This window comes from Anarrhichthys ocellatus, unplaced genomic scaffold (assembly GCF_004355925.1).
Source record: "Anarrhichthys ocellatus isolate YVR2014 unplaced genomic scaffold, GSC_Weel_1.0 scaffold24, whole genome shotgun sequence".
NCBI classification, from domain to species: domain Eukaryota; kingdom Metazoa; phylum Chordata; class Actinopteri; order Perciformes; family Anarhichadidae; genus Anarrhichthys; species Anarrhichthys ocellatus.
In genome coordinates this window covers 6133969-6148826 of record NW_022280054.1, presented here as the reverse complement: position 1 = coordinate 6148826, position 14858 = coordinate 6133969, and the positions used below count along the sequence as shown (strand labels likewise).

The window sequence follows — 14858 nt, the reverse complement described above, 5'->3', positions numbered from 1 at the left end:
TGATAAATGTCATAAAAAAGTCACATAGTAATGTAATAAAAAATATAATAGAACAGTATGGCATAAATGTCCCAAAAAAGTCATACAAAAAAAATCATGAAAAAGTCAGTGTAGCATGTCAAACATAATTCATAAAAAATATAGTATGCCATAAAAATGTAATTTAAAAGTGACATTACAAAGTCATATTTATGTAAAAAGAATGCATTAATGTAGGGTTCATCATTTTGCATGTGCATTGGGGATGTGGGCTCATGACCTCAGTGGGAATAAACTGTACAGTACAGCCCTGAAACAGGGTTAGAATAATCAAACAAAACATTATTTGAAAATTATTGATTGATGATGATTGATCGGACAGCTGTGCCTACCTTTGCGACCCTCTTCTCTTTGGACTTCCTGAAGTAGAGAGCAGGAAGGCCCAGCTCGGAGGCAGCGATCCACTGCAGGGCCACTCTCAGCTCGGAGTCCACGCACTCGGGCTCGAGGTCGCAGTTCACCACCAGCAGCACCCTGAGGTTGCTGCTGCCGCCTGCTGCTGCTGCTGTCCTCTCTGAACCGCCCTCTGAAAAATCAAAAGGTGACAGGAATGCACTACTGTTTTTCTTCTCTAGCATAAAGGGACAACTACAGCATTTTGTTGTCATCATTTTTACGACAACGAATGAACCTGATGTTTGTGTGTTTATTGTCTTATAAAGGTTGAATTGCTTTGTTTTTTGTGTTTCCTCTTACTTTATTGTGCTTGTTTCGTTTCTAGTTATTCATTTTTGTTTGTATTGTATGTTAGGACCCTTCGAAAACGAGGGTTCAATTGACGTGTACAATAACACCATCAATGTTGAATATCTACACCATCAAAGCAACGCACAGACATTCCATTCCATTCTATTCTATTCTTGCTTGAACACCAAAAGCCAACGTGCCAAACCTTTGCATGAAATATGCTTTTCACCAAATATAAAAAGGGCCATTCAACAAAGTTGAATGTTGGAGTCATTCAACAAAGATTGATTTTGTGTTCGGACACTTCTGAAACGATGGGCCCTTCTTGATTTTTGATGTCCATCCTTAATTCAGAGAGAAGAATTGGCCTCTATTCAAGCATTCATTTGAGGGTTTAATCCCGATCATGCTGTACATGGACTCAACCGCTCTTGGTTAGTAGACAGATGTTACAGCTGATGTGAATAATTAAGAAGTTGATAACATTGCGATGACATTAGAATCCATCGCTACACTTACCGAAGACATTTTCCTTTGTTCCTGCTAGATGTCCTTTCTCTGTCTGCTCACTGTGAGGGGAAAAAAACAACAATTGGAAGTCACAGTAGACTATACAGACAGTATCACGAAACGAATAGTTCAATATTTTGGGAACTTATTCACTTTCATGCTAAGAGGAAGAGAATAACTCTTATGTCAGTACGGTAAATATGAAACAACGGCTAACAGCTGGTTAGCTTAGCATAAAGACTAGTTGATTCCCACTGTTTCCAATCTGTCTCTGTCCAAAGGTTTAACAAAATCCGGCATATCTAAAACTCACCAATTAACACGTTACATTTTGTTTGTTTAATTCGTACAAAAAACGAAATGTAAAAACGACACATTATGGGTTTACAGGGAGCTTTATGTGTCGGACTATTACACCTAACTTGCAGCAAAAAAGCCATATGTTTCCCAAAATATCTAATGCTATTTAATATTCCTTTATTAATGTAAATTGTTAATCTGATTGTGTTTTAAGATGTGTTTTTAAAGAGTTGAGAGATAGATATAGATACAGTAAAATAGAAGAAATGCAGCAGACTGAAGAGGCTTTGATGTCTATTAAACAGAACATTATTATCTCCGCTAAATGACAGAATATGTAATTGGCTATAATCTGTCATGTGCAGCCTGTCACAGTCACATGACACCTGATTGCTGTGCTCTAGGTGAGAAAATAAAATCTAATATCTACAGACTCTGTCGTATTAGAAAAAAAAGTCACTATGGGCATCAGAGAGACACATTAACGAGAAAGACTTCAGCAGCGGCCTGTGACAGCGACAGTTACCCAATTACTGTGATCTGAGCGGGCACGTCAGAAAAAGCATCCAGGTCTGCCTGGCCTAGGCTTGACGCGCTGCTGGTCCCGTTCCTGTTAACCAATAAAAACAGACGGCGTCATTTAAACGTTATCTCAAGACGTCCAACCACTGACGCGTGAAGAGGACAATAACCAGGCGCAGCGATGCAGGACATGTTGTTAATTAGCTGGTGATTAACATATAAATTGCAGCTGCAGCGGAATCGGACCTTTAGGGTGGGGGGGAAGCTGGCGATTTTTCGTCCAGCAGCAAGCCTGTCTGGTAATGAGGATGAGCAGACTTGGAGGTAGTTTAGGGCGGATAAGGTGGACAGCCGGGGCTGGCAGCCGAGCCCTTGTTTCACAACATAGATCGGGGAAATGAGGTGAAGTTCAAATAAGCAGGTAGATGGAAAGGTTGCAAGAAGCGGCGAGTGTTATGGTGGTGCAGGCGACTACTGCGGCTAATTAAGCATAAAGCACATAACTAACATAATTGCCACGCTGAGCAGTTTCCCCTTTCCTCATCTTAATCCACGCGTCTTCAGAAAAAAATGCATATAATATAATAATAATATGCAATTTATATTCGGTGTTTGTCATGTAATTTGGTCCATAATCACAATGTTTTTAACGTAAAGTGAAAACAGGGCAATTTAGACTGTTAGCTTATTTCAACTAGCATCACAGAGCTGTGACTCAAATTTGAAAAAGTTGGCAAAACAAATGAGAATTTGATGAAGTAGAGAACGGTGCAGCAAATGTTCTGAACGGGGTTTTGATGCCAGAGGTAACCGCCCGGTGCTGCATGTAGTCGTGCATGGGGGTGCAGTCGACGTCTAGTCCTGTATGCGAGCTATGGAGAGGGCTTCGTGGAGTCAGCTCTCTGCCATATACTGCCTCAGCAGGTGTGGATATTGCAGCAGCAGCGGGGAGTAAATTGGCATTGGCACAGGAGAGCACAGGTGTCAGTAGCAATGGGCCAATGAGAGTGGGGTGAGGGTGGGAGCAGCAGCGTTTGGAGCAGTATCAATGAGCAACGGTTACTGACCCCTCGCTCAGCTGGATAAAACTACTGGTCTCCTCGTGGGGGTCATCCTCGGGGGTTATATGGGACCAGCTCCCCATGCTCTCTTCACTGCTAGCGCTCATTGAACGCTTGTCGCTCTTCACTACTGCAGCCACCGCCACAGTTGGCCTGTCCCTCTCACTGCTGGGGAGAGCAAACCGCAAGATGGTTGGGAATGACCATCGAATAGTTTTTGCACAATGTCTTCTGCAATGTTTGGTTACTTTGGCCCCAATGTTGTTCCTCTCTGTTCACTGTTCATGTAAAGAAAATGCATTCTGAGGAGTGAAAGCAGTATCGGGGCAGTTTCGGCTTTAGAAATCATAGATACAGTGCAGGAACTTCATACAAATGACAAGCCTTTGGAACTTAAAAATAACTACGCACCACATAAAAAATAAGCTAATTAATTTTAATATTTTTAATGCATCAGCCAGCTGCACTCCCCGAGGTTTTTCCGTTCCTCAGGCAACATTCAATTAAGTCATAATCAGATAATCGGGGGATGCCATCCTTGTCAATTCTAGAGGGAAATCCGGTGGGATTGACTGGGCGAGTAAATGAGTTCCACTCTTACACAAGGGACAAGTGGATTCACTCCACTCGTTCCTGGATTACATGTATTGTAAAGTGAATAGGAGCGTGTCTTGTGACTCCTGAGGCCCTGGAGCCTTTCAGCTGTTTCCCTCTGATTCAGTATCGAAAAAAGTCTTATTTTGAGGATCTGAATGTCGTTAAAACAACAAAAAAAACAACAGATCGCAAATGATTCCCCATATATGAATATTACATTTCTACTTTCCTCTACATATTCTGCACATTAGCACCTCTTTCCACTAATCCAATTTCAGCAGGTTCATTACCTTCAGAATATCCACTAAAATGTCTTCCGGTGTCTACGCTCTCCTGCCTTCTCTGAAAAGCCACTCAGACATTTGAGTTTCTAGAGTTAGAGTGAATTTTACTTGTTTGAATTAAAAATGCAAGACTGTCTAATATATATGAATCATAAGGGCCCTTAGTACAATTGAACTGACTTCATATAAACACCATTTTTCAGCTAACCTGCTGCCAAACAACTTCTATCGAGCAAACCTTTAATCTAAAGTGACACCAAAAGTCTTTGCTATTTTAGTTGTGTCAACGTAGTCTAAATAGCTATTGAGAGTCTTGTGGTTTTAGTGGGTAAGCCAAGTGTGAGTGCAGCTTGTACCGATCAAGGTGAGTCGAACAGCCCCATAGTGGATAAAAGATGAAGCTACTAAAAGCTTTCTGCGCACACACAGTTCACGACCCAGACGGTGTGATTTACAGCCTATCCAAAGGTTTGTCAAACCTCACACACTGCTAAAAATAGATCACTTTTCACAGTGAATGGACCGTCTGCGTACCTGCCACTCGTTAAAAATAACGTGTGGTGTCTTATTTCTCACTGCTACTCTTGTCAGACATATTGATCTCTAGTTTTCTCATCTACAGTGTGATGATTATAAAAAACATTCACTACCTGTTGCCCGTAGCTCTCTCTGTTCGCTTGGTGGCCGACACTTCTGGGGGAGTTTCCTGAGGTCCTCCTACTCTCCTTTCAGGGTTTAAAAGAGTCTCTTCATCCCTCTGATCTCCCTCGATATGGATCAGTGGCACATCTCTGGGGCCCCTCATACGGGGTGCGCTGCCGTCACTAGTCCCGGACCCTACTCCAATACCAGTTTGCTCCTGACTGGACCTACTTCGACCACAAGTTAGATGAGACTGTTTGAACCCCCTCCTCCTTTCACCAACAGGCATATACGGCTGTGAGAGTGACCCAGGTGTACCCCCAGCTACATCTTGCTGCCCCCCCAAGGCAGACTTCCCAATATCCACAATGTCAGCCGCCAGGCGATTGGCAAACTGCTGCACGTGGGGCTGAGAGTCTCCCGCGGCCTCCAGCTCGATACTGTCCTCTGGATCAGCAATGATCTTGTTCTTTCTCATCAAGGACTCGATGGAGCTCGACCAGGTCTCATTAATCAGCATGTCTGTAATCTGGTCAGTCCTACCCCTTTGATAGAGGCAGGAGTCCGACTTACACAGTCCTGTGGCTGACACTGAGTTGGTGTGGAAGATATTCAGGGTTTCTCCGTGCACATTGCGGGCAAATCCGTCAAAAGAATTGGCCTTTATTGGTGAGTTGACAGTCAGTCTCGAGTCGGAGGAGCGCCGGTCTGGGACAGAGGACTGTCGTATACAGAAGGGTGTTCTAGGAGAAGGTGGGAACAGGCTGTTGCTCCACTCCTTAGTCTTGGCGATGCCATACTCTCTGTTTTCCTTGTCCATGTCCCGAAGCATGAACCTGTAGAACTCCTCTGTGATACTCTCCGTGCTCGACTGTTTGGACAGGCAGGATGACGTCCTGACATTAAGGTGACCGTTTTTCTTTGATGCAGCCTGTTGTACAGCTGCAGTCAAAATGCTGCTGGCATTTTTCCCTGCATAGTAGTCCAGCAGAAGGTCAAAGCCCCTGCCCTCGGTCTCCATCTGGTTTACCATGAACCGTGAAAACTCATCTGTGATGCTCTCACAGCTGGACTGCTTAGAGATTGAGCTACCACGGCTCAAGTTCTGACCTAACCGACTGCCAGGGCCCAATGTGTTGGGTGTGCCTGTGGGGTCTGCGTCTTCTTCTGGAATGCTCTCATAACTAGAGGCCTTCCCACGGCTCCACCTCTCGCACTGCAGCCTGCTGCGTGGCTGGCCTGTTTTAGAGGTGTCCACCACGTTAAGCTCAGGGCAGTTCATGATCCTGGCCGTGACTTCAGAGGCAAAGAGGGCAAATGGGTCCTGTGGCTCATCTAGGTTTACCGATTCGTCCACCACCCGGTTCACCAGCCGCTCCATCAGCTCTGGTTGCTCCTCCGTCTTCCTCTTGATCTCACTGAGGCGCGGTGCCCGGTGTTTCTTGGAGGCAGCATTGCTGCTCTGAGCTTCTTTCCTCCTGAGCACTGTGCGGCAAGCAGGGATCAAGTAGGCTTCTGGCCCTTCGGTAGACGTCCCTTTTAGGGCACAGAACCAAGGTTGTTTCCCAGTGTTGTTTTCGAGGCAGATGGCGGCCAGCTCTGTGGCCATAGACACGACTGTAGCAGCCAAATCATCGGCATAGCAAGTAATAGGTGTCCTGGACTCTGAATCCATTCTCCAAGAAAGCAGAGAACTGCAAGAGTTGAGGGAGGACTGGGGTGTGAGGGAGGACTGGGGTGTGATGGAGGACTGGGGTGTGAGGGAGGACTGGGGTGTGATGGAGGCCCGTCTGCTGTCACTGCCCGTCACTACACGTCCCCTCCTGTCTGTGCTATGAACTTGGATTTCACTCAAAGGTTCTCTGATGGTACCACCGCCCTGCTGGATCTGCTGGTGTTCAGAGAAGTCCTTGGCAGGCAAATAGGTGGATTTACACTGACTTTGTCTGCATGACGACTGCTGCTGTTTCTCTTTATCTGTGCTGTGTAGGATGCTGCACTGGTTCCAACTATTAGTGGACTGGCCTAGGCCAACTAAGCACTGTAATTCACTTAAGGGATCCTTGCTCTCCTTGGTGGTAGAAGGCTCCCTGGCACAAGTATTACCCTCTTGTGTCTCGTAGGACCCTTGGTCACCTCTAGAGATATGACAGATTTTCTTCTGTGTCAGACAAAGGATATCAAACAGCAAATTGTTAACACTGTCCTGCAGAAACACCTGAAGGCCCGGTGCATCTTTTCCATTACCCTCCAGTTCCTTTTTCTTTTTTGCTTTCTCTAGAGCATGTGTGAATAGGCTGTCTGCCACCTCATTTATTAAGTCATCCACTTCTCTTTCATCCATGTAGGATTGTTTTGGACAAGTAATACCATCTACTATCTTGTTATGCGTGGCCTCCAGCAGGTGGGCTATACTCCTGTAGCCTTGCGGCTGAGTCAGAACCTCAGCTGCTTCCCTGTGTAGGACCTCAGCAATGTTCGCCCGAAACGCTTCGACGCTGGTACCTTCTGCTACACTGCAGTGCAGTGTGATGGCTGCAGAGGCTTTGGCAGCCGACATCAGACCACAGGATGCCGTGTGGACTTCAGCGGAACCTGCATGAGAATCACCGCACTCCCCTGACTCCTCGGTTAGTTCCACAGCCGCTACAGCACCAGCTACCTGAGCCATGCCACACATGGCTGAGGAGAAGGAGTAGTCACCTCGATCCTCTCGTTCCGGCAGCTCCTCCTCTTCCGCGTCTTCCTCTGAGGCCGATTCCATGGCAAGCTGTTCTGTCAGCAGCGGGTTGGTAATGGTGCCAATGACACTGGCAGCACAAGCCAAAGCCACCTCTACATGTTTGGATGGGTGTCCTCCACTGTGGTGGGGGATTTGAGCCTGTGTTCTATTCCCTGGCAGCTCTTGGGCTTTGGCAGTGATATCCTGGTCAGGCACATGAGACACCTGGGTCTCTGGCCATTCTGCCGCTCCGTCTGAACTGTCTGGGCTTTGAACTATCACAATCTTGGGGAGTTCAAAAGAGCAAGTGCGCTGCTGGGAAGGTTCTTTGGTCTTTGAAAGACGAGTAGCGTTGGAGGTACGACCAGAGAGGGACAAGCTTACAGCAGCTTCGGAGACAAAGGAGGTTTCGTCTTGAGAGAGGCGTATGAAGGCGTCTTGCAGTACCGATTCGGCCAGATTGGTGGCGTAGTGACCAGCTGATTCCTTAGTATGGAGGCTTGCTCGCTGATTCCTGTCTTTTTTCAGCTCTGCATCCTCCCTGTTCTGATAATGGGCCAGCTGTCCCCTCTGACATGCAAGTCTGACACCATGTTTCTGCGCAACCTCTACCAAGCTTTCTGCCAGGTCACCACTCTCTGGTTCTGTGAGGAGACAGAGAAAAACAGAGAACGGCAGGGAATGAAACATGTCCACACTGATTAGAAAGCAGCTCTATCAGTTCCAAAGTGTCACAGAAAGCAAACCCGTGGAAAATTAGAGCTGGGTTTTGTCTCGTTTGTCCCGTTCAATTTCCCCCTGCACATTTCATTCATCACTGGGGTAACACATGGGCAATAAATACAAACTGCTTTCTTGTTTATACATTCTCAGTCACGATAAAAATCTTTCAACGTATCTTACTTTGACAAGAAAGTATTTTGCTGGCCTTAAAATTCCACATTATCTCTAATTAATGCAGTCGGAGGACTCCCACTGTTATCATCAACCAATGGGCTATGGCCTAACTAACAATGAGCCAGTGATGTTTCAACACTACCATTGTAAACACTACAGTTATAAGAACCATAACAAAGCACTAGTAACCACTTGGATATGGATAGTTTTCAAGTTTTGAATTACTTTACCACATCAAAACAAGTTTTGGAACAGCCACTTCATGCTGAACAGTATGTGGTCAAAGCTGTGTAGTCGAGATACCGACCAACAAATATGGCTGCAAACAAAACCCTCTATGGTGGAGGTAATGAGGCTCACCATGTCTGAAGCCGTCGTCCTCGCTGTCATCACCGAGGTGTTCTGAGGCAGTGAGGAAGTCTTCTTCTATGGACGAGATGGAGCGATTCGTGTCGTCGTCGACCCGCTGCCTGGCTGCTCGGCCCTGCTGAAGCTGCCGCTCCTTCCCCCACTGCAGACCGATCAGGAACTTGTTGATCTCAAAGATGATGTTGCCAGGTTGGGTGGAGCGTCTCTGCCCTGAACACTGAACCAGGCACACACCTGTATTTCTCTGCTGCTGCTGCCCACCCTGAATGGAACATGTACAGATACCTGTTATACATGCGCACACAAATAAATACACACACACACACACACACAGTCACAAAATATGAGATATATAATATCAAACATCTTGAACCTTCTGACTCGGTGAGTTTATGGTGCTCTCATGCCTGTTTTTCTTTCTTTTAATCAATACAGGATACTATTAACTATAATTGTAAACTCATTGGATCTCCTCATGCAAGTTTAATAGGCTGTGCAGGCTCCTCAGGCCGTGTATTGATTCTTCAATGGCTTTATTCAATGATGTATTTGGTGAGCTTCAGAAAGTCTATGTGATGATCACTGGCTGTAAGGGAACACTGCATTTAAATAAAAATAAAGGCAGTAAAGGATTTTATTTAGTAGCTATTGTTTTTTTTATGTCTGTTTCAAGTTTAAAATGATTCTGAAATAAATCGTTTTCATATAAGTCATCCATTCTGGATGTTTTTCTGTCTAACATGCAGTTCTATGTTTTCATTGGAGTGAATGGGGAGAGTTACTAGATTAAATGAGGTTCCTCCAGTGGATTTGTCCTAGCACAAAAGGTTCAAATCTAATCACACAGAATTGCGTTAAAAAACAGCTTGCACTTGCTGCCTCGCACTCCCGGTCAGTTAATTCAAAGGATGAAAATACTTGCAAGGGTTTATAGTGAACACCGCAAACTCACCTGAGAGGGGGTGAGTGGGTGTGTTTGGCAAGTATCTGAGGCTTCTAGGCCACCGAGCAGTAGGATCTCGTTTTCTTTCGGCTGGTGGACAGTCAGCAATTCAACAAGCTTTGGCAGGTCTGGAGACACTGAGGCCAATTTCTGCAGGAGTTACCGAGCACAGGGAGAGAGAGAGGATAAAAAAAAAAAAAAAAAAAAAAGGCTTTTCTTCAAGCGACTTCAAAACTGAACATAATGCGATCTCTGTTGTTTTAAATTCAGAGGCACATCATTTTAAAATTGAGAAGTCTCGAGCCATGTGCAATTCTGTTACCACCAGCTGCAAAAAGGCTGCATATTATCGAAACAAAACAATTCTGGGTAATGATTCTGAATCCATGGCAACTGAGCCAATGATTATATGCGAAATACAGAGAACAGAGTTCCTGGGAGACGAAAAGCGGTCAGGAAAGAAAAGGGACGAGGATTCTGCTCACCTTGATGCTTTTGTCGTCACGATAGTCCGATTTTTGAGGGTCCAGATTTACAAAACAGATCTGAGAGAGACAAATAGAGAAGAAAAACATATTAGAGTGACAGTGGGAGTGGGGAAATTATGACAGAGCTAAATAATATCCCAGATGTTAGATGCGAGAGTGCTGTAAAAGGGAAAGTTACTTCACTGCACAAATCCTACAAACCAGACAGAATGATAGCTTTCCTCTAAGTGACTCAACTACAGCAGCTGTCTGTCGCATCTGAATAACCACTGTCAGGCACTTTCTCTCATTGGCAGAGCCCTTTCTAAAAAGACCTTCTTGTCTCTCAGGGGCTTCTAGCAGCAGTGATTTTTTCTTTCTGTCTCCATCTCTCCTTTTCTATTCCTCCGTCTCCACTCCTTCATTGTGCCTCTGTCACACCCTCTGCCTCCTTCTCTTTTCATCTCACCATCCTTTTGCCTCTGCTGGCTGCACATTTAATGGTGTGTGATGGAGTCCTCATGTCAGTGCTGGGAGTCTGGGACTGTCCGCCGGCTGCCGTTTGATTGTACGGCGCACAGCCTCTGATCTGAATTGGCAGAGCCGAGTCAGTCCTGTGTAGCTAAATGGATGAAGCGCGTCACCGACAGCATTTGAGGGGCGGGGGGAGGGGGGGTTGGGGGAGTTAGTTCCCACTAACTCGCACATACTCAGCATGTGTATGCATGTAAATATGACATATTTGAGTCTTGAGCACGTACATATTATATACTGTATGTCTAACTTAATGCTACCATACTTGTCATTACTAATCAAACCGAATGTGAGTCACTGATGCAGTCTCGGTCTTTTCATTGCAAAACATGCACAGGTGGGATGCTGCAGTCTCCTTTTTAGCTCTGCCGTCTCCATATCCGCTCTGCCTGCTGCTATCCCTCCACCCCACTTCTCTCCTCTATAGACCTGCGAAAAATATATATAGTTTCAAAATCAGTCTCCAGTCTTGACACACACCGCTGTCTGAAATAAGTTCCCTGGAGCTGCGCTTCCACTCATTGGGCGAGGCTTCTGAAGAGCCTCAGCGCTTGTGAGATAGTGTATACTTTCCATGATTTTCATCTTTTTTTCCCATTTATCTGTGTTACGTTAAACACGATGTATTCCCTGAAAGTCATGTCAAGGTTTAGGTATAGATCCAGCATCAATGTGGTGTAGATTCAGAACCATTTCTTCTTTTAGAATCATGTCATGTTTTCAGTCTGTTTTCTCACTGCAGTTCTGAAAGTAAAGCAAAATAACTGCTGCATTAAATAGGTCAATATACTCGTGAGTTTATATTTCAAAATAAGGCGATAATTCTGTGACACTTTGCATATTTCCCGTACTTTCGATTGACAGTCTGGGTTTGCTCTATCAAAAAGCTGAGATTAAGAAGGAACGATATCAGGGAACAACAACAACTGTCTAAAGTCAGTTTGAGTGTCCTTCAGCTGAAACGGTAATGCGCTGTATTCTGAACAGGTCAATTTCCCCCTCATCTCCGATCTGGTGTCCTCCAGTAAAAACGTAATATTTCCAAACTATTAGGTGTAATGTGAGGAAAATTGCCGCTTGTCAAAAATAGGAAGCCAATGACAGATGACATTAAAAGAATATTTGAAAAAGGTTTTCCAGCCTCACCCTGATCAAACCTCATCTGCCCTTCATGGATTGCATGTGTCACCTACAGCACTTATCGGAATACCAAGAGGCTTGCTCCTTTGTCTAGTCAGTGTGGAGCACAAACAGTTTGTTTATTTGCTCGTCTGTCGTGTGATGAGGACCATTTTGTCCGATTAGCTGTTAAATGTCAATGGCATACGCAATAGGACCCGAGATGAATCTACACCATTTACTGATGGACAATAGCTTTATTGTGCCACTTGCTGACCCTAGTTCGATAGACAATATGGCCATTGAATTCGGTTTTTAGTAATTTTGAAGAGTTCTTACATGCTATTGTTTGTGTTGCTGATAACATGCATAGAATAATGTTTTTTAATTCGATTTTTGTTCTGTATCTGGATGCAGATATATGCCCTTTATCTAAATGGTGATGCGCTATGAACAAAGAATGACCTCATGGCTTTTCCCTACACTAGGAATGCACAAAAAAAAGAAAAGGCTATAATTTGATATTTGGTGGTTAATTTTCAATTTCTATCCAATACCACAACATATAAGTAAGATGTTTGGCACCTCGGCAATATTCACTTGTACTAATATTGGAAGTCATTCCGGAAAAGCAGCAAAGACACCTTCCCCCGCCTGCCAACACATCGCCTGCACATAACACACAGTTTGAGGAGAAGCGAGGCGAATGATCCACGATTTTGTCCTTGAGAAGGGTTGCAGCAATTTAACCCCATCAGACGGTGAGAGCCGAGAGGTAGTTGTTCTAAATTTGGGAAGCAGAGGACCTTGTGGTCATTTCTGAGTCCATGTGCGAGACGAGCCCAGGGACACGCTCCCATTCCATCAGGTTTTCACAGACAGACTGGAGGACGTCCACTTGTGCGCCAGCCTGTCTCTGAAGGGCTGACCACGTAAACAACAGTGAGGGTGAAAGGAAAACAAATATACAGACAGAGAAGGTAAAAGTAATAATTTGATGTGTGGATAAATCGATACCATGGAAGTCTAGTGACACACTCAAGGGCTTGAGTAGTGTTCCAAAAGAGGGAGACAGTCATAACACGTTAAGAAGAAGTTGTGTTGACTGATACATCACTGATTTTCCTTCTTTTTTTAAGTTTAGTTAACTATAACTACATAGTTACACCTGCAGTAACAGATTGTTTGGCCATTTTAGATCAATATTCACTCTCTGTGTTTTGTCTCCACCAACTCCTGAGAAACATATCTGGCATTTCAGCTGCTAAATGCTCCACTATGTTGACTAGCTCGTCGCTAACGTTGTCTGTTTGCTGTGTGGTGTTGAGCAGGTAGAGCATGGTTGTACTCTTTAGCGCTTTGTTACTACTATGGGAGTGGTGAGAGTGAACCAATATGGCAACATTGTGGGCAGGAAAACCAAAACAATTAACTAAAAGAGTCCTGGGTACATCATTACAAGCTATCCTTTCACATTAAAGTAATCACTGTTAACACAAAAATATTGATTATACACATTTAAAAGGTTAGGTATTGTGGTCGAGGCTGAAAAAATGTTTGTTAGATGACATCCATCCAACCAAACATCCTCACTATCACTTTTTGCAGCAGCACAAGTTAATGATAATATGTACTTTGCTACAGAATACATAAATAATATATATGCTATTTTAAGCTGTTCAAACAACCAATCCAATACACACAGCTTTATGTGGCGTCAACAGTCCGGCTGCAGCAGAGGTCTGGGTCTCTGCATCTTTTTTGCTTCACTAGGCGCGTAACTCTTACAGCTGTGCTCAACATCGGCCCCGACAAACAAACTCAGGGTGACTCTGACCACCTGAGCTGATGGACCAAATGAAAGCCAGATAGTCCTGGGTTTCATCCAGTATTGATGCAGAAATTGACTGCAGATAAATCCTGACACTGTGGATGTTGAATTACCTCAAAAACTTGGGTAGAATGTCAGTATTCAGCCATTTTTCTTCAAGAAAAATTCTGTCAGTTTTCTGTTCAGTTTGCAGAGCTGTTCACGGACCCAACAGCCAAATGCTCGAGTATTGTTGGAGGCACAGTGTGTGTTGGTGTGTGTGTTCCAGACCCCAACAATGCACGCACACGCACACGCACACACACACACACACACACACACACACAAAAGGATTTAACTGTCCCAACTTATTTATGCATAAATCCCGTTTGGCCTTGGATGTACACAACTGTCAGGCAGGCAGATTGCTCTCTTTCTTCTAGCACACATACAACTGGAGCTTATGCAGCTACTTCGCCACAGTTCCAATACAACACTATGTGCACAGACTTCGGTCAATACAGCAAACCATTACAAACATCTGAGACTCCTTTGTCCATGAAAGCTTTATTCTTCCTCAGCAGCACTTTGTCTCTTTGCTCACTACTCTGATCCGCCCACACACACTTGGTCCTTCTGTCTTCCTTTTTAACTGTGGCTCTTTTTTGCTCTTTTTATTGACTTGAAATACAGTAGTTTTGCTACACTGCACATTTAGTCCTTTATATACGCTATGCTTGTTTTGTGTGGTCTTTCTTGCCCAAAGCAATGAAATATGGCTACTTTGAAGACTAAAGAAAACAAAAGTAAGCTAATATCCCCCCACAGCCCCCGTGATGCTCTACTGGTGCTGCATTGAAAGTGTCCCTAATGCTGTTACAAAACTACGGGTTCATTCTCACTCTGAGGTCACGAAACTAAATATAGCTCCCCCTATTTTGAAGTGTTTTGACATATCTCAGAGGTTGGCAACTATAATTATAATCCATTTGAAGTTTAATTTAATTCAAATGAAGTTCAAGGGGGAGGACGACAACATTAAGGCTCAGTGACTCGGCCGTATTCATTTCGCGATGCAACCCACAAGCTATACAGAGCTGGTGTAGAGACCAGACAAGCATGCTAATCACACATACTGGTGACTGTAAACAGCCTCATTTTGTGTTCATAAATGTGGGTGTGTGCTGAAAAAAATGCACAACATCAGCTGTTTACGGAGCATAACATGAACTATCATATGATGATTTACCTCCGACTGAGCTGCTTCCAATCTATCTATTTTACCACTGAATGTAAAAAACTTTGAATACACACACACACACACACACACACACACACACACACACACACACACA

At 44.3% G+C, this 14858-nt stretch overlaps 1 protein-coding gene across 4 annotated transcripts in view; it reads right to left on the bottom strand.

The window, feature by feature from the left end:
* Window positions 1-14858, bottom strand: part of sphkap (SPHK1 interactor, AKAP domain containing) — a 97522-nt gene that overhangs the window by 5666 nt on the left and 76998 nt on the right. For 3 of the 4 annotated variants that reach the window (XM_031861311.1, XM_031861312.1, XM_031861313.1), the window contains 8 exons: window positions 10059-10118; window positions 9583-9723; window positions 8622-8892; window positions 4651-8008; window positions 3126-3287; window positions 2063-2146; window positions 1246-1295; window positions 372-565 (listed from right to left, as the gene is read on the bottom strand). In XM_031861311.1, coding sequence (XP_031717171.1) covers window positions 372-565; window positions 1246-1295; window positions 2063-2146; window positions 3126-3287; window positions 4651-8008; window positions 8622-8892; window positions 9583-9723; window positions 10059-10118 — 4320 coding nt within the window. The remainder of the gene's footprint in view (window positions 1-371; window positions 566-1245; window positions 1296-2062; window positions 2147-3125; window positions 3288-4650; window positions 8009-8621; window positions 8893-9582; window positions 9724-10058; window positions 10119-14858) is intronic. The other variant, XM_031861315.1, reaches the window with a different exon arrangement.